This window comes from Bos javanicus, chromosome 25, assembly GCF_032452875.1.
Source record: "Bos javanicus breed banteng chromosome 25, ARS-OSU_banteng_1.0, whole genome shotgun sequence".
NCBI classification, from domain to species: domain Eukaryota; kingdom Metazoa; phylum Chordata; class Mammalia; order Artiodactyla; family Bovidae; genus Bos; species Bos javanicus.
Genome location: NC_083892.1, coordinates 4,418,873 through 4,438,874, shown reverse-complemented (window position 1 = coordinate 4,438,874; position 20,002 = coordinate 4,418,873). Strand labels below are relative to the sequence as shown.

Below are 20,002 nucleotides of genomic sequence, written 5' to 3'. Positions count from 1 at the left end.
GGCAAAGCCTGGCCATGCTCACCTCCCCCAGCCCTCAGCTCACCACCCACGGCAGGCTGGAAATTCTGTTCTCAGAAGTTCTTAGCCTCCCAAAGCAATACTACCCGAAAGAGAGCCCAGAACAGCAATGCTGGGTTCCCAGGCCTTTCTCCTCTCTCCTCCATGAGGCCATGAACACACGCAGAGGGGCACTGTGCTCAGGAGTGAGGGCGACCTGGGTTCAAGTGCAGACACTGCCATTGCCAGCTGGGTGACCTTGAACAAACCACTTTACCTCCAATTCCAGTTCTGTTTAAAGAGGAGGTAAAACCTTCTGTAAACCCTCATGGGGTTGCCATGTCTAAGTGAGAATGTAACTGGTGGTTCTTATTCCTGGGGCTTCCCGTGTGTCGTTAGTGGTAAAGAACCTGCTGCCAATGCAAGAGACATAAGAGATGCGGGTTCAGTCCCTTGGTTGGGAAGATCCCCTAAAGGAGGGCATGGCAACCCACTCCAGTATTCTTGCCTGAGAATCCCATGGACAGAGGAGCCTGGTGGGCTGCAGTCCATGGGGTCTCACAGTCGGACATGACTGAAGCAACTTAGCACGCACACATACACAGACATCTCTGCCAATCATAACTAGACACCAGCAGAGAGTGACGGCAGAAGGGCAGCCGGAATTCATCTCCTTGGGCCATCCAGCCCCGCCTCCTGGGGAAACTGAGGACAAGTGTCCTGCCAGGCCAGTGGCTGCAGCTCACGACCTTCTGCTCTGAGAGACCATAGCCGAGGTCACACTTATCTTGGTCAGCACCAAGATGGACGGCAGTTGGAAACAGTAGCCCAGGCCTGAGGCTGACCTCCTTCCAGATGCTCTGGGCTTTGAGATGTCCTAGGATTCAGCACTTATGGTGCCAAGAAGGTTGGCGGCTATCTGGAATGCCTGGGTCTGGTGGAGGGAAGATACCGGCTTGGGAGCCCTCTGAGTTCCACATCCCAACTCTGGTACCTAATTAACTGCATGGCCCTGAAATAGCTACTTGACCCCACAGGGAGCCATCCACTTCCCGGTGAAGTCTGTCATCTTATAGGATTTACACGAGTGCCCAGTGCAGTGAGTATCAAGCATCTGCCACACACTAGAGCTCAGGGGGTGTTGCCCCCACTCCTCGGTGGCTCTGCATTCATGAAACAGTAACAATACCAATGGTAATAATACCAGCTCCACAGGTGAAGACTCCATGCCATGACATCCATATGGGTAGGCACCAGTCCTCATTAAGAGTCTTAAGACAAGGAGATAAGGTCATCGTCTTACCCAAGGTCACATGGCCAGTGGGGGCTAAAAGTTGGATTTGAACCCAAACCTGTCTAATCTCAACACTGTGCTTTTTACCTACCTTGCTGAATTAGAACTTAAGCCACCATCTCGTCCCCACCGTGGAGAGCAAGGCTTGGACACTGAGGATGTTCACGCCGAGTTACTTGTCCTCTGTCCTCTTTCCAAGAAAGCTAACAGCTCTCACCTCACCACATGGTCCCTGAGTCTTTACCTTCAGTGCAGAGTCGAGCACAGTCAAGGGAGAGAGGACAGGAGGTCAGGAGAGAAAGCTGTATGAGGCTGCCAGTGGCCTGCGACTGCCACCCTGCAGAGATGCCACAGCCTTCTCCCTGCTCTGCCCACAGAGCAGCAGGGTCAGCCAGAGCAGGAGATCAGGCTTGGCTCTGCCACTCACCAGCAGAGTGAGGCCAGGCGAGTTAGACGATCCCGCTGTACTGTGGCGTCCTCATTTATGAAAACACAAATAGTGAAGGAAACGCAAACTATCAGAAAAAGTCCTTGCGAGGACAAAAGGAAATAATGTGTGTGACGCACTTGGTGGAGTACTGGCATTATAAGTTGGCCATTATCTCATCAGCAGCAGCGCCAGCAGAGCCATCCTCACCTTCTTTTTCATCATCATCCTCCTCTGTTATCGTATCACCAACATCACCCATTATCATCATCACCACCACCACCACCATCCGTTAACATCACCATCGTCACCATCGTCATCCTCACCACCTTCCATGATCATCATGGACACTATCAGCATTCCAAGGGGAAAACGCAAGCGGAGCTCACTGAGGGCAGGGTGAGGTGTGGCAAAGCCCAGAAATGGAGTCTTGGATTTTATTCTTAAATTCCTGGAAGCCATTAAAAGAGAAATTTAAGTTAAAAGGAGAAAGTATCTGAGTCACACCAATGTCTGCTTCATACTCAGAAATAAGAAAGGCATGAGTCTTGGCCAATGTCTTCTCTATCTCCTGGGAGTGACCCAGGTAAAACCACAAGTGGACTCACACTCTCAGAGAGAGAGAGAGAGAGAACACCGACAGGCTGGTCAAGTTGACCGGGGAGGAAAGAGACACTCCAGGTACTTCTCTGAGCAGAGCACTGCTTCTTCCAAATCAAGACCTGACCGCCAACTGGCAGCTGGGCATCCCATGCACCTGCTGCCATCTGCCCAAACCTCCTGTCCTCCAGCTTCCCTGTCTGCCCCTGCCAGGGAGTCCATACTTAAAACCACTCACTCCCAACAGGCATGCACTTGAACACCGATGTCTGCCAAGAACATAGTTTCTCAATGGTCCCCTTGGCTCCTCTCACCTTGCTCAGAAGATAAGACATCCACCCTGGAGGTCAGATGGAGAACAAGAAGCATCATGGAGCCCCCTTGCCTCTCCCTCTGAATGGACTCTCCATCTCAGGCAGCTTCAGGAAGTCAGACAACCCTGGATGGATCTCAGAAGCTGACAGCCCTGCAGTCAGGTCTCTGCCAGAGACTTCTGAGTCGGGAGGCACTCTGAGTTGCAGAGCACTTTTTATAGGGTTTTAAGTGTTATTATTTTAAAGAATGACTGGTATAAAGCAGTTCCTAAAGGAAATGCTTCAGGGGAGAGAAAAGCATTGTCGAAATTAGAATAAATTATTGGGAAGAAGGGAAACTAGCTTGTACTGAATTCCTACCAGGAGCGGCATACTTTACACACGCTGCCTCTCTCAATTCTCACAAAAATCCTACAACAGAAGAACTCCACTTTGATCGTCTCCACTGCAGATGGAGAAAATGAGGTCCAAGAGGATAATAATATCCTTCAGGGCACAGTGTTAAGTGGCAGAGAAGAAAACCAAGCAAAGATTCTATCTCGGTCCCCAACCCACGTCCGTTCTTATATTCCCAACACAGGCTGTGCATTCACTTCTCAAGTTCTTGTCAGTGTTTAAGGAAACTCGTCAAAGTTGTTCAAGGGTAATGGAGCCTCATGGTTAAAAACCTGGGCTTCAGAGTCAGGCAGCCAGGGCAAGTTACCGAGCCTCTGGAAGCCTCTAGTTCCTCATTTAGGAAATGGAGACAACCTCCAAAATGGCCCCAATGATCCCCACCTCTGGGTATCCACATCCTCATATAATCCCCTCCACTTGAGTGTGGGCTGAACTCACTCATTTGCTTGCTTTAATTCTAATGAAATTATTTTAATTTCATTCCTAATGAAAGGAATAAAGCAGAGGCAATGAGATGTCATGTCCAAGATTATGTTACAAAAATCTGCCCTTCTGTCTTGAGTGCCCTCTCTCACTAGCAGAAGCTAGTACCCTATGAGCTTCCCTTTGGAGGTGGGGGGTCCATGTGTCAAGCAACTAATGTCTCCAGCTAACAGTCAGTGAAGACCTGAGGCTCTACCAGCCTCCTGTGTGAGTTTAGAAATGACTCCTGCCCAGCAAAGCTTCAGTATGGCTGCACTCCTGGTTGACAACTTGATCAAAGTCTGCAAGAGATCTTCAAACAGAGGCCTCTGCGAAGTCACTGCACAACTTGTGACCCACAGAATCCATGAGATGATAAATGTTTGTTGTTTTAAGCTGCAAAGTTTTGGGGTAATTTGTTACACGGTGCTAGATAACTAATACATTCATCCATATTTGTATTCACTCGACATGCCTGTGCTTTATCAGCAGATCCAAAGGCGAATTGCAGCTCTGATCCTGTCTGTAGCATTATAAAGACAAATTGGCACATCCAGAAGTAGTGAGGTACACTGTATTTCACACTTCAACACATGGAGTCTGACAGCCAAGACAGTCATACAGACAGGAAGCCGTGGGTCTACAGGATGAGATCTGAAGGGTGTGGAAACCAAAGACAATTGGATCTGAAAGAGCCTTAGAAATTAAAGCAACTCCAGTGCGTTATCAGAGAAGGCAATAGCAACCCACTCCAGTACTCTTGCCTGGAAAATCCCATGGATGGAGGAGCCTGGTAGGCTGCAGTCCATGGGGTCGAGAAGAGTCGGACACGACTGAGCAACTTCACTTTCACTTTTCACTTTCATGCATTGGAGAAGGAAATGGCAACCCACTCCAGTGCTCTTGCCTGGAGAATCCCAGGGACGAGGGAGCCTGGTGGGCTGCCGTCTATGGAGTTGCACAGAGTTGGACACAACTGAAGCGACTTAGCAGCAGCAGCCAGTGCGTTGTAAGTGTGGGTGGAGGGCGGGGTTAGGGGACATGCCTTATAGGATTAGTTGAGCAAGGCTTCCCCTAGGGGCCTCTGGAGCCAGGCTTGGGAGGAGTGATGAACAGTGCTCACAGATCAAAGAGACCATCGAGTGCATCCTGATGGACTGACGATGCCTGCCAGGAGCATGGCGGCATGAACGTCAGGCTTGCCAACCCTGCTATTGGTGCTTCCAGAATGACTCCAGAAAAAATGCGACTACACCCCACCCTAGGAGCCCCCAAGTCATGAAAGATGATGAGAATATCTGCATCAATCCCCTCTAGCCCAACATCATGCTTTGTAAAATATTTTATGTACTCCCCTACACAGGGCCACAGACATTAAAGCTCTTGCTGGGGGAAGAGCTTTGTGACACCGATGTGTGACCCACTTCTTTGGCTGTGACAGATGATGGGCTGTAACTGCCCAGTGGTCACTTCTCAGAGAAAATTCAAAAGCAAGGGGTTGGAAAAGGGGCTTCTAACCCACAAGCTGCTCAGAGTCTCAGAGGAACAATGGTTCTCATCTTTCATTTGCCATCAGGACCCTGAGACGATTCCCTGTCCCGGAGCCCACTCAGCCCAAAGACGGCTCCTTCTCGCTTCCAGGAACAGTTGTTTGCTGTTTGTCAGAGGTGGCTCAGCAGGTAAAGAATCTGTCTGCAATGCAGAAGACACAGGAGACACAGCTTCTTCGATCCCTGGGTCTGGAAGATCCCCTGGAGAAGGAAAGGGCAACCCACTCCAGTATTCCTGCCTTCCACAGACGGAGGAGCCTGGTGGGCTATAGCCATGGGGTTGCAAAGAACTGGACATGACTAAACAACTCAGCAGCAGCAGAGGTCTCTGGAAGGCGACTTCAGGCCAGGCTGGCCTGCTCTGTGCACCGCTGTGGAGGCCCGGATGGCCTGCTCTGTGCACAGCTGTGGAGGCCCGGATGGATGGCCTGCTCTGTGCACAGCTGTGGAGGCCCGGATGGCCTGCTCTGTGCGCAGCTGTGGAGGCCCGGATGGCCTGCTCTGTGCACCGCTGTGGAGGCCCGGATGGCCTGCTCTGTGCACCGCTGTGGAGGCCCGGATGGCCTGCTCTGTGCGCAGCTGTGGAGGCCCAGATGGATGGCCTGCTCTGTGCACAGCTGTGGAGGCCCGGATGGCCTGCTCTGTGCGCAGCTGTGGAGGCCCGGATGGCCTGCTCTGTGCACAGCTGTGGAGGCCCGGATGGCCTGCAGGCTTAGAAGCGGGAGTAGCACCAGCGCCCCACATACTCTGCCCTCTGCCCTTGGCCGGCGTCCGGAATCGATCAAGACATTGTTTTTTAATGAACCCGGGCATGGTGTCAGAGTCCACGTACACACAGCACTTCCAGCCCTGCCTACAGTCTGCCGGTATTAACGTGAAAATCAGATCTGAGTCCAGGTCTGCTTTGTCTTCCTTCCTGGCTCACCCGCTGAGTTTTGCAACGAGCCGCCCTGGCTCTCTTTCCTCCACAGGCTTCACCTGTGAAAAGTCGCACCTCACCACCCAAGCCTGGTTGGGCTCCAAGAGGCAGGAGAATCGGCCAAACACACATCTGTCCCTCTTCTCCTCGGCCCAGGAAGTAAACTCTTTGTTTCTAAGTGTGGCGTGAAGCGTATAAGACTCCTTCAACCTGCAGGAGCACCAGGCATGGGACAGCCATCCAGGTTCACAGCCTGAGAAGTAATAAGGTCCAAGTTGCCCAGCCTCGGACACTTCAAGGTCCACCTGGGCCACGAGTCTTACAGGGGCTATAGGTCTCCAAAAGAGATCAAAAAAGACATCGTGATGGTGAAAAGTGCTGTCCCGTGGTCTTGTCATGTGACTCACCGTAGTGAAAGCTGTAAGTGTAGGCTCCTACCTGGGATGGGCACGCCGTGGTCACAACCCAAGAGGACAGCTGTTATGGGTTGAACTGTGCCCCCTCCAAAATTCATATGTCAAAGACCTGACCTCCTGAACCTAAGACTGTGACTGCACTTGGAGAGACAGTCTTCAGAGAGGTAATCAAGGTAAAAATGAGGTCACATGGGGAGCCTAACCAACATGACTCGTGTCCCAATAAGATGCTGCTGCTGCTAAGTCACTTCAGTCGTGTCCAACTCTGTGCGACCCCATAGACGGCAGCCCACCAGGCTCCCCCGTCCCTGGGATTCTCCAGGCAAGAATACTGGAGTGGGTTGCCATTTCCTTCTCCAATGCATGAGAGTGAAAAGTGAAAGTAAAGTCGCTTAGTTGTGTCCAACTCTCTGCAACCCCATGGACTGCAGCCTACCAGGCTCCTCCATCCATGGGATTTTCCAGGCAAGAGTACTGGAGTGGGGTGCCATTGCCTTCTCCACCCAATAAGATGAGATTACGACAAACACTCACAGGGGGATGACCATGGGAGGACATGGAGAAGACAGGGGCCCCAGAAGAAATGACCCCACGGCACCTTGATCTTGGACTTCCAGCCTGGTTTCTGTTGCTTCAGGCACCCGGTCTGTGATGAACTCGTTATTCATTACAGCAACTCGAACACAGTAATCCAAAGACTGACCAGAAATTTCAGCCTAAGGAAGTACACGGTATCTTCCTTTTCTAAGACACAGCAACTGGCCATGATCAAGAAGAAAGACACACAGCTGGGGGATAATCGAATCCTTGAGAGCTGAGAACGTGTTTCCATGGCAGTCGTCGTATGGAACAGTGGAGAGATTCAAGCCAGCGTGTATGGTTATCAGCTGTAATCTCACTGCAGAGCTGGGGAAGGATGCTTAGTTTAAGACCCCCATCCAGCTTTAAAGGGTACTAGTGTAATGAGGGAGCCAAGGGGAGTCAACAGGGTAAGTACTACCAGTGCAAGAGGAACCACAAACCACATCCTCCACTCCCAACAGTGACAGTCTTTGAGTGTTTTTAAACTTAATATACTGGTGTGGGGGTGCTTCCCAGTTGGTACTAGTGGTAAAGAACCCACCTGCCAACACAGGAGACGTAAGAGACACAGGTTTGATCCCTGAGTCCAGAAGATCCCCTGGAGAAGAGCATGGCAACCCATTCCAGTATTCTTGCCTGGAGAATCCCATGGGCAGAAGAGCCTGCTGCTGCTGCTGCTGCTGTGTCGCTTCAGTCGTGTCCGACTCTGTGCGACCCCATAGACGTCAGCCCACCAGGTTCTCCCGTCCCTGGGATTCTCCAGGCAAGAACACTGGAGTGGGTTGCCATTTCCTTCTCCAATGCATGATAGTGAAAATTTAAAGTGATGTTGCTCAGTCGTGTCCGACTCTTAGCGACCCCATGGAACGCAGCCTACCAGACTCCTCCATCCATGGGATTTTCCAGGCAAGAGTACTGGAGTGGGGTGCCATTGCCTTCTCCGCAGAAGAGCCTGGAGGGCTACAGTTCAGGGTCACAAAGAGTTGGACACAACTGTGGCGACTTAGCACGCACTTAGCCTTGTGTGGGGAACCAGGCTCTGATACTCAATGATAAGGTTATGTGTGCAGCTACAACCATCATGAAAGGTACTTTTGCAATATCTGCGGGAATTTAAAATGTTCTCATTGGGACTTCCCTGGTGAACCAGTGGCTAAGACTCCACACTCCCAATGCAAGGGACCCAGGTTCCATCCCTGGTTGGGAAACGAGATCCCACATACCACAACTAAAAGTTTTCATTCCACAAATTAAAAAAAAAAAAGTACTGAATGCCACATCTAAGACCTGACACAGCCAAGTAAAGAATTTTTTTTTTTAATAAATAAAATGCTCTGACCTTTAACTGAGCCATTCCACCATCGGGGATATAGTCTGTACATGGATTTCTTTACAAATTTCAACTAGATGTATACACAGTGATGTTCACTGGAATATTGTTTCTGAGGACAAATCCGTGGAAACAGCCTACCTGTCGAGATCAAACAAATCATGACACAGACACAAGATGCCATCTCACAGAGCCATCGAGAAGAAAGGGATAGAGCTGACTGTGCTGATAGAGAAAGGGCTCCCAAATACAAGAAAAGAAAATCACGTCTGAAAGAGTGTGTTCTGTGTGAGTACTCTGGTATCCGTGTTAATGGCTGCTGTACACATTCACAGACACACTCACACACACATTCACACTCACACACACTTTACGACCCCATGGACTATAGACTGCCAGGCTCCTCTGTCTGTGGAATTCTCCAGGGAAGAATACTGGTGTGGAAAGCTATTCCCTTCTCCAGGGGCTCTTCCCAACCCAGGCAGGATTTGGACCCAGGGATCAAACCCGAGTCTCCTGCATTGCAGGTTGAGCCACCCAGAGTGGTAGACACACACACACACACACACACGCGGCTTTCTGGAAGGAATTCTGGAGATGCTGGAAAGCAGGAGCTGTTGAGAAGTAAGACAGGCTGGAACAGGGTGGCCAGGGGGTGAGGCAGTTCGTTCCTTTCTGTCTCCCATGAATTGCCTAACCAAGTACATTTATAAAGTCAGCAGGAGTTACCTAGGTGATGGGATCACAGGACATTTTTTTGTATTCTCCTCTGCACCTGTGTTTTGGGGAGACAACGCTGCGGGTGTGGTTTTTTTAACCTATACGTGATGCACAGAGGAGTGAGGAATTTCCAGACATGTAACAGGTAGGTATGTGCTTTTTATCTCAACCTTCATGGAACCTCAGAGGGAGATTAGGAGGAAATACCCCATGGGCCCCAGCCTGTGGACAAACGCTTCAATACACATCATTAGCAATTCTGTAGAGCACAGCAGGGATTTCTTTTGTGTTTCTCCCTTGAAAGGAAACCAGATCACAAATTGCTCCATGAATCCGAGACAGCTCCTGTCTCTGGGGAGGGCCCAGCCACCTGAGCATCTGAGCAGCCCCGGAATTCACAGACCCAGGCAGGGGAACCACCTCTGTACTGGAGAGCGCAGGGCTTGTGGACAGGCGTGAAGCTCCTGGGGGCTGAGCTGGAGGATGGGGAGAGGGAAACAGAGGAAGGAAAGGGCCCAGGGTGCTGACGGCCAGTTTCTGCCTCTGCACCTGGGCGAAAAGCCTGGTGGGGAAGAAGAGTCAACTGTAGGCTCATAGATGTTTCAGCAAAGCCAACTTTCTCTGTCCACCGTGAATACAGGTAGCAGGGGTGGAGTGGTTCTAAGAAAATACTGCCCCACCTGCAGCTCGGCCTCTGGGCGTGGCTTTTGGGGAAGGTGGGTCTTTGGAATCAGAGTCCAGAGCTCAATCTAACTGTGCAGCCTTAGACAAGTCACTTAACTTCTCTGTGCTTACATTTCTTCTTCTCGGCAAAGAAGCAACAAAGAAGCCAACAAGCCAGTCTACTGACAGCACCAAGATATGACAAGTGCCATAAAGGAAATCAAACAGATGCTGTGACCACAAGGAGGTCTTTCTAAAAGGATGGCATTTAAACTGTGACTCCATTTATATGAAGTGAAATAAGCCATGTCTTGCCCATTGTATGAGCCAGGGCTTCGGGAGGGAACAAATGGTACACTCGAGTTAGGATCAGTTGACAGGAAGTTAATAATGGGGCTGTTTATAAAGGTCGAGGTGGCAGGTAGGGCAGCCACAAGAGATGCAGTGCCCTGGGGCTGATAACAGTGGGATTTCAGGCTCTGCCCCACTGGCCCCCCTCCCACACCATCTCTGAGCCTGAACACAGAAGGAGAGAGCTGCCTGTTGTTTGTTTAGGAATGCAGCAGTCCATGGCAGGGAGCAGGGTCTGTAAATGCCCTGCCCTCTCCTCCCTCCTCCCATAACCTGCTGTGGTTCCCTATTGCCCAAACCCAATCAGAAAACAGTGGGCAAGAGAGCCTGGTGTTGTGGTCTATACAGGGAAGGATCCCAGGACATGGAGAGGGTAGAGAAGAGCAGTGGGTGGATCTGGCGAGAGAAGCAGATGCTCTCCATCCATCCATCCATCCTTGTGGCACATCTGAGTTGGGCTGGCACCTCCGAGTTCACTGGCACTCCTAATCCTGCACGCATAAGGCCAATGAGAATTACCTTGTGTATGTCTTATGCGTGTCTGTTTAACTTTAAATGCTCAGTGATTTGCTACAGACACACTTCTTCATGCAAGGGGCTCTTGCTGTCTAGAGCTTTAGACGTTCCAGGTAATCGATGATGCTGCAGCTCTGACTCCAAATTAAATAACTGCACATTTATTACCCATTACTGGAAGGCACGCCGGGAACGCTACAGCCAGCGGCCCGCAGCCCCGCAAATGCTCACAGCCTTCCCTCTCTCTGTTGGTTCACTCGGATGAGACAGTGTAGAGACCATCTCACTTTTCAGAAATCAAACTCCCTCTTGCCAGTCTAACCTAAATGGGGATGAAGAACACCAAGGCTCTGAAATGACTCCACGGAGCCGAGCCTCCAAGGAGGAGGTAACATCTGGCTGTGGAATCGGGCAAGTCTGGCAGGCTCCAAGGCAGGCAGGAATGCAGAATTTCAGTTCTATGGGCTGTGGATTCCTTCCTTCCTTTCTACTGAGCCGCTGAAGCAGAAAGAAGGGGTCGCCTACAAGTGGGGAAGCCAGACTGGCTTCTCCCAGATGTGCAGTGAGAAGAACGGGATCTACATTTGGGTTGGGTAAGCTGATGGCCCTTCCATCACGTCCCTTCTGCCTGAGTGGACAGACGGAAAACTTCATCCTAATGGGGGGGGGAGAACAATAGAGCCAGAAATTCCCTTCAGGGACAAGACTCATTGTTTTGCAACTTTGCCTCCCTAGTAAGCCCTTTCTGCAATCAGAAAGCTGGTGAAGCATCCACCAGAGGAGCCAGAAGGAATCCATCCGGAGGAATAAGCCCATGGTCAGAGGGGAGAGTTAGGTACCAAGTGTACTCCAGCTCCTCCATGTGGGGCCTGCAACTAAGGAGAGCAAGAAGGCAGTGCCTGGGAACAAAAACAATCTAGAGAAAATCAGAACTAACTCCTTGAGCTGTCCCATCCCTACTCAGCATCCTGTAGATTAAGAGAAACAGTCAGTGCAATTACTTCAATCACTTATGCAAAGTAAGACCGACTCCCAAATTGGAAGTGAGAGTCTGGGCCACCTGGTTAGTGAGGGCGGGCTGTCCCCAGGGGGCGAGTTGTGCTTTTCCTTTTCGTTCTTTGGGTCTTTGCTTGGTCGTGAGATGATCATAATTAAAATCACTACTCCTTCACCAGCACCACCATCATCATCAAATACACCAAAGTTAAAGCACCCAGAGGAACTTTCTAGTTCCCCTGAAATGGGCTCCAGGGACCACAGAGAAGCAGGCATCAAGTACCCACATGCTAAGAGATACTTCTCAAAAAAGTTGTATGGTCACAGCATATTATAAGCATAGTAAAGGTGCTGATAAGCCCTGCAGTGAAGATATCAAATTAGCTTTGTTCCCCAAAGCTTTGACCACCACCGTTTTTAGAAAATTGCTTTGGGCACTTAACATCATGAACACCCTACAGAACAAATGTGGGGAATGTGGCTTGATGTTGGTAGTCTCCAACCTTGGTTGTACGTCAGAAGTTTTCAAAGATACTAATACCTGAGTCCCATCTCAGAGTAGATGAGCTACCAATGCAGATGGCGGCCAACATGTCAACCTGACCCTGCTGTTCTGCTTGAGACCATACCTAGCACTTCACCACCATCCCCCAAACAGAACCAACATCGCAAAACACTAAGAGGAAATGGACATGGTGCTGAACTGTTCACGAGGTGACAGAAGGGGAAATGTTGCACACAAGGGTGCAAAACTTCCCAACAATTCCCTTTTAAAAAAAAAATCTTTGATTTTTCCCCAAAGTTTTTTTCCAAATGGCAGCTCCTTTGTTCTCTTTTCCCTTCTCCCATTGTTCTCCCCGCTGGATGGTCTCTAAAAGCCTCTATTATTCTGCCAATTCCCTTTGAATCTAAGCTTATACGATTCACTCACGAATAATAGTAGCACTCTGTTCTTACTCAAATTGTCCCCCAGGGGTCTTGCCCCCCAGTCCAAAATAGCTTATCAAAGTGTATTTTCCAAATCCACATCCACTAAAACATCCTTTACAAAGAGTTCAACATGAACTCTTACGGCTAGGTGGAGCCGAAGACATTTTTGTAAGACTAACTGGGGGGACTGGACTGAGAAAGATGGACCAGGAAGGTTGCATGGAAGAGGTGAGATTCCAGTCACCTTGAGGCAAGGATTCATGCAGAGGAAAACAGGAAGGACCCGGAGGGTAAGGACAGGGCCTGCACAAACCTCATCATCTGAGAAAGGAGCTGGGGAGCAGGGAGGAGGAAGAGAGGAGGGAGGTAGCGAAAGGTTTGTGTCGTGATAGATTGAAGAGCTTCAATGGAACAAATGATAATACCAAGCAAGTACCTTGCCCTCACCGTGTGCCAGACACCGTTCTAAACACTCCATTTGTCTTGCTTTGCTTAAACCCCACAACAACCCAGTGGAGTGGGCACTGTTTTCCCAGTGAGTCAGCAGCTGGGCTGAGATTTGAGTGAAGGCGCTTGTCTTCAGGGGCCATTTGCTTAACCACTGCATTAAAGAGTAATGAGCTAGAGCAGCGATAAAAACCAAGCCAATTAAGCAGCCAGAGTGACAGGGTTCTGGAGTAACCCAGACTCTTGCTGTCACAGACAGGCACTCGGACCAAGAGCCTCAGCATCACCTGGGAGCTTATAAGAAATGCAGCATCTCAGGCCTCCCTCCAGATGTACTGAGTTGGATTCTGCGTCTTAACCAGAGCCCCCAGGGGTTTCCCCGACACGTGCAGTGTGGGTGATGCTGGTCTGGAAGTAGGGGGTCAGTGTCTAATTGGAGAAGAGGCACTGCAGACAGAAACAGAGCAGGTAAGAGCCCCCACAAGCTGCTGGGTATAAATACACTTCCACAGCCACACACAGCTGGCAGCTGGCATCTCTGACAGTGAGCAAGACAAGCGTGGCTAAGAGCTAGAACCAGACCCAGGTACTAATGGCTGCACAGCCCTCTCAGATGTGTGACCTTGGGCAAGTTATGAAATGCTGAAGACTCACTTTCACTGTTTAAATTGGAGGCGAAGGACAGTTCCTAGTGGGCTTGCCTAGAAGATTAGGTGAGAAACTCTATACCTGGTGCTCAGCACAGTGCCTCAGACATATTAACCCCTCTGCAAGCATTATCTGTTACTATGACCATATCAACGTGATAACTTACGGGCATTACGCTAGTTCTGAAGTCTCAATTATAGTGGCAATGCCTGGGCACACGAAAGAGGGTGCAGAGAAATGCAAAGTGCAGGTGAGCTCCTGGTCCTCATTGTGCCTGGATGGAGTTCAAAGATGCCATTTCACTCTTGACTTTGACTGTTAGAGAAACAAGGGTTACAGCCTCCTTTTCAAAGACGCGAAAGGCGACCAACATGTAGAGTTAATAACAAGATGCCTACCTTCCAAATCAGCAGGTAAGATAAAAACAAATCGAACAGAATCTGCAGTGCCAAGAGACAGAAAATAAATGAAATGGCAAGAAAAGTTCTTTTTAAGGAATAACTTTTTAAATGACAGGTGGTCAAACTTACATAATGGCAAATAGACTGGAGATGAACTCCTCAATTAAAAGGCTAAGATTCTCAGACGGGGAGCATAAACAAGATCTATCCACAGACTATTTCCAAGAGACATCTGCATTTCCAAGAGGAAATTTAAAAAGAGTTACAATGAAAAGATGTGCCCAGGCCTTTGGAAACCAAAGACAGATGGAAAGCAACACTGATTTTAGAAAAAAAAAACCCAAGGCAGAAAGCATTACCCAAGCTCAAGATAGTCGTTGTATATTAATAAAAACTTCAGTCTATAACCAGCACTAGTCAGTAAATCCCCCTTGTAAGTCAAAGAACATGGACTCAAAATATATAAAACATAAACCATGGACATTACCAAGAGAAACCAATAAAATATGGTAGTGTGGGAGACTTGAACCAACCCATCTCAGGTCAACAAAAAAAGGATCCAAGGCCTTTATTATAAAATTTATAAGGTTTGTCAGATACAGACCACAACTTTATAAGTGTCCAAAAGAGTATCTCAGGAAAATTTAGCCAGACTTGCCCATTTATCAATTCGTTCACCCACCCACCCACCCAAACATCTACCCATTCACCCACTAACCCAAACTTCCACCCACCCATACATACATCCATCCACCCACCCACCCACCCAAATACTCACTTACCCACTCATTTACCCATCTATTCATTCACCTACCCACCCATTCATTCACCCATCCATCCGTCCACTGATCCATTCACACTCCCACCCGCCCACCCATCCAAGGTGCACTGAGAGTCTACTCCATACCAGGTACTACACAAAGTACTGCAGCTCCAATGGAATAAAAGGTATGGTTCCTGCTATTAGGAATTTTACAGACCTTCTCCAAGCACAAAGAAAGGTGAGTAGACAAAGTTATTAAAAACAGAGGTGTGAAGACAAACAATGGGGTGTGACCGAGCGTAACAGGAATAATAAGGTGTCAGCAAAGGTCTCAGGTTTTCATTCAACAAGACATGTGAAGACAAGTGAGAAAGACATGGTTCTTGACCAAGCTTATATTTTAGTAAGACAGTCGAGTAAATAAACACGAGCAAAAGAAAAGAATACTATTCCGGATAATGCAGAGTGCCAGGAAGGAGGTAAAACAGAGCAATAGGAAAGAACGTGAGAGGGCCAGGAAAGACGCTGACTCTTTGGCCAGTCCTCAGAGGCTCCTTAAAGGAGATGGCATTGGATGTGAGAGCCTCCAAGGTCAGAAAGGTGCCTGGGAGCCAGCCCCGGTCAGGGTGCCTGGATATTATTCTTAGAACCACGGGATGCCTCTGGATCTGCCTAGGTACTTTGAGCGGGTAATTCCATATGGTTCTTCGGGGCCCAGAAGACACCTCGGGTTCCCTGGGGAACCAGACACCTTTCGAAGCCAGAGCTACCTATGCTGGCAGGCTTGCAGCATCCACAGAGGCTCAGATGGTAAATCCTGCTCTAATTACACTGGTAATTATGAACCGACACTTGCTGAGCTGGAAAGAGCATTCCTCCTGTTAGGAGATGATCGCTGGGAAGCCAGCCCCAGCCGCTCAAACAGGGAGGATGCCGTGAATTTACAAACGGCTGATGAAAGGAGGTGAGATGGGGGCACCGGAACCACCCTGAGAAGTGAGTGAGGAGCCTGGACGCTGGGAAGGAGACTCACTGCCGGCTCTCAAGGCAGCATCAGAAGGCATGAACACCATGGTTGGTCAAACCCGCATTTAGTCCCTGTCCTGCCTCCAGAGAGCTGGGTGGCCTGGGGTGGTAAGTTCCCTCTCTGGGTGTGAGGCTCCTCACCTGCAAGTGCGTTCACTGACACCCTTTCTTGCGGGAGCCCACCTGGCACACAGAGGGTCTGAAAACGCCACACCCTTCCCTCTGGGCTCTCCCGCACTCTTGGTCGGAAGCTCTGGAGGGAGGAGGAAGGAAAGGAGGATAAAAGGAAGGGAACTGCCAACCACAGGGGTTATTATGCTCCCTGGTGATGCTGCAAGGGAGTTAAAGAACCCGTGATAATAAGATTCTCGCCCTGCGTTCCCCGTGACGGAGAACAACAGAGACACGGGAACAGAGCATCCATCAGAACTCACAGAGAGGAGGCAGGTGAAGGCAGGTGATCAAAGGAATAAATCCACTGCAATCTGAAAAACAGCCTGCCTGCTTTCATCCATCTGGGAGGTGATGGAAGGACTCACACTCCAGCCAAGAACACGCTTTTTTCTACCCAGACCACCCCGAGTGCGGCCATGGGTGTGGCAGGTTTCCAGAACAGACCCCTCGGGGCTCATCAATCTTCTCCTTGGTCTGGCCATGTCTCCCAGCTCCTTGGCCCCCACTCTGAGCTAAGCTTTGAGAAATATGCCACTGCCAAGGAGATTTATCCATTTTAAAAGGTCAGAGAATTACTGCCATTGAAACTTGTGCACGGAGCAGGTGTAAATATGCCCCAGCTCCCCCTCCTTCTTTATCACGCTCAGGAGAGGAAACCTGGTGGAAGTTACCCCCCAGGCAGAGCATTTAACTGCTTGGTGCCTGGGGTGCCCGGGACTCCCCGGGGCAGGACCTACCTGCCCTTGTCACCCCTTATCACCCTCTTCCCCTGTCACCTGAGAAGCCTCCCGTCTCCAGCTTCCTGGGCTGCCTGCAATGCTGGGGACCGAGAACCTCCCTGTGCAGTTTTGTGCAGCATCCCGCTGGCGGGAGAAGGATGAACAGCTACACACACAGAATAAGGACCACACCCCAGTTACTGCCGAAGCACTGAGAAGGCAGGGCACAAAGTCAGCTCAAAACAACCACCTTGACCGTAGATACCAGATCATCTGTCCTGCAATAGGCCTCCTTGTGGTTTTACCAGGAAAAGAGAAGAATGGAATGTCTTCCTCCCTGCCCCGCCCCCACATAGGAATTCTCATTTTCTCACAACCAACTTAGAAGTTCTCAGCATCTCAAGATGTTCCAAGGACTATGTGGGTCCGGGAAAGCCCAAACAGTAGTGGGGTTTTAAAAAAATCACCACGTGCGTGTATGCGTGCTCAGACGCTTCAGTCATGTCCAACTCTTTGCAACCCCATGGACTGTAGCCCATTAGGCTCCTCTGCCCATGGGATTCTCCAGGCAAGGATACTGGAGCGGATTTCCATGTCCTCCTCCAGGGGATCTTCCCAACCCAGGGAATGAATCCATGTCTCCTACAGCTCCTGCACTGAAAGCAGTTTCTTTACCACTGAGCCACTGGGAAAGCCCCCAAATCTCCACACCCATGTGGAAAATGCCTAAAGGAGTCTGGAGAAACCTGCAGACACAGCTGGGAGAAGCCAGGCTGCAGAGATGCACGGACTTGCATTCAAATTCTATCTCTGTCGCTTACAAGCTGTGTGACTGTAGGCAAATTACTTCACCTCTCTGGGCTTCCAAACCCCACCTCCAGTAGGAAAAGAAGGATGAAGAGATTTAGTCTGTGCAGGTGCTGTCTAGAGACTGAGACTATTTCAAGTAGTAGCACACAGCTCACAGCTGATACCCAGAGAATTGTTATTACTTTGTCAAGTTGACTCTGTCAGCCCTGAGATACAGAAAGAGATTGAGTACCTGGGTCAAACAATCTATCAACCAATCAAGTGACTGCTTGATCAAGTGGCCCAGCAACTGCAGAGTCTCCAAAGCGTAGAGGTCAAGATGCCACATGGACCGAGGGAGACTGGCTATGAATGACACAACAGTCCCTCAAGGTGACAGGAGCCTGCGTGCCCTCCACTCTTATTCCACCCCAGTTTTCCCCGGGGCAGTGCCCAGAACAGGACATGTTACACAAGGCTGACACCCCCAAATGCAGGACGGATGGTGGTTGGAGACAAGGGCCCAAGAGCCAGGCTGCCAGGCTTCAAATCCTAGCAAACACCGGAGACCTTGCCGAGACTCTTTTTCCTCTTGTAATGGATGGGAAAGTTCTCCAAGAAGTTAAACAAAGTTGAATACAGTTCTTTGAAAAGTTAAAGAATTACCACATGACCATGCAAATCCACTCCTAGGTACATGCCCAAAAGAAATGAAAACAGGTGTCCAAACAAACACTTGTACACACATGTTCAGAGAAGCAATATTGACCACAGCCAAAAGGTAGAAAAAAACCCAGATATCCACCAAGAGACAAATGTATAAACAAATGTGGTCCGTCCGTGCAATGGAACATTATCCATCCATAAAGGGGGTGAAGGGCTGACATGGCCACCATGTGGACAAGTCTCATAAACAAGATGCTCAGTGGAAGAAATCAGTCAAAGAGGCCATACATGGTTGGTTCCGTTTATATGAAATGTCCAGAACAGGCCAATCCAGAGAGAGAGAAAGCAGATTGGTGGTTACTTAGGGCTTGGGAGGAGGGGGAAAGGGAAATGGGTGCGAATGAGGTCATCTTTTGGGATGATGAGGCGGAAGGTGAACAACAATATACCCGATGCCATAAAATTATCTGCTTTATAATGGATATTATTATGTTATATGGATCTCATATCAATGAATTGCTATGCTAAGTCACTTCAGTCATGTCCGACTCTGTGTGACCCCATAGACGGCAGCCCACCAGGCTCCGCCATCCCTGGGATTCTCCAAGCAAGAACACTGGAGTGGGTTGCCATTTCCTTCTCAAATGCATGAAAGTGAAAAGTGAAAATGAAGTCGCTCAGTTGTGTCTGACTCTTAGCGAGCCCATGGACTGCAGCCTACCAGGCTCCTCTGTCCATGGATTTTCCAGGCAAGAGTACTGGAGTGGGGTGCCATTGCCTTCTCCAATCAATGAATTACTTCCCCCCCAAAAAACCCACAGTTCTTCAGACTCTTCTGTCAGTAGCTGGCAACAGACAGCAGGAGCCTGGGGAGCACTGCTTCAAATGACAGTGATGCTGGGAGTTGGGGAGGGGGCGGCGGAGCACAGAGCTCTCTCTAATCACCACTCAAACGACAGAGACCACTGGTTCAGTCTCTCCATGAAGCCTCTTCCACCACTTACCGCATCTCCAGTCCACTCGAGAGCCAGCCACACCCTCTCTCCAATCCCATCAAACGGGAAATTTACATGAGTAATAAAAAGTTGCCGCCTTGACACTGATCTCAGAGAAAAGGAAAAAAATCCTTTACATCTGTATTAATTTTCCTTCCCAGGTTTTAACTGAAGAGACGAAACAGCATCACGAGGGAAATAAAACCTGCCTTTGTCTGTCTGAGGGCCATGTGGCTTCATTAGAAATTACATTAGTTCCTCATTAAGCAACAATAATAATGTAGAGTTGGAATCAATAAAAAAAAAAAGGCTTTGCCCCAAGGTATAGATCCGTTTTGTTCAATTATATTCTTATAAGGCCAAGCTCTGGTGGCTTGAACGCTAAAAAAAATGTGGCAGGGGTAATGCTGGAAGACAGAGGAAAGGGCAAGATTCCTGACAATTACTCTCATTGTTCCTAAAGAGAAGCCACCTAACCACCCACCTAGAGCGCATACATCAAGGGCGCAAGTAAGCGTCATCTCACCAGCCTTCCCTGATCAATCAGTAGTAACTGTTCTCTGGAAGGGTTGAATTGTGCTGTAGATGATTAGAGATGTCTGCCTTGAGCGTGGGATTGGACATCTGCGCCTGGTAACAAGGTTAAAAAAAATGATAGGCTCTGAGCGCTGGCAGTGCCCACCCGCCTCCTTAGCCACGCCCACTGCATGGCTGGGCTGGGTTTGCACAGTAATAGAAAACAAGAGACGTGTTTAGCTCTTTCCTTTCCACCAGACTTAACAGCAATCCTAAGTCAGGACAAAACGAGTACTTACCTGACCCTCGACCAGGCTGTACGGCAGGGACGGTAGATCCTGCATAGAAAAAGACAAAGACAAGAAACGTTGAGTTTTGCATTGAAAACAACTGCT

General features: G+C 49.4%; 1 protein-coding gene across 8 annotated transcripts in view; it reads right to left on the bottom strand.

Moving 5' to 3' along the window:
- RBFOX1 (RNA binding fox-1 homolog 1) overlaps positions 1-20,002 on the bottom strand; it is a 2,444,696-nt gene that overhangs the window by 2,211,630 nt on the left and 213,064 nt on the right. For all 8 annotated transcript variants that reach the window (XM_061401054.1, XM_061401052.1, XM_061401049.1 and 5 more), the window contains exon 2: positions 19,907-19,945. In XM_061401054.1, coding sequence (XP_061257038.1) covers positions 19,907-19,945 — 39 coding nt within the window. The remainder of the gene's footprint in view (positions 1-19,906; positions 19,946-20,002) is intronic.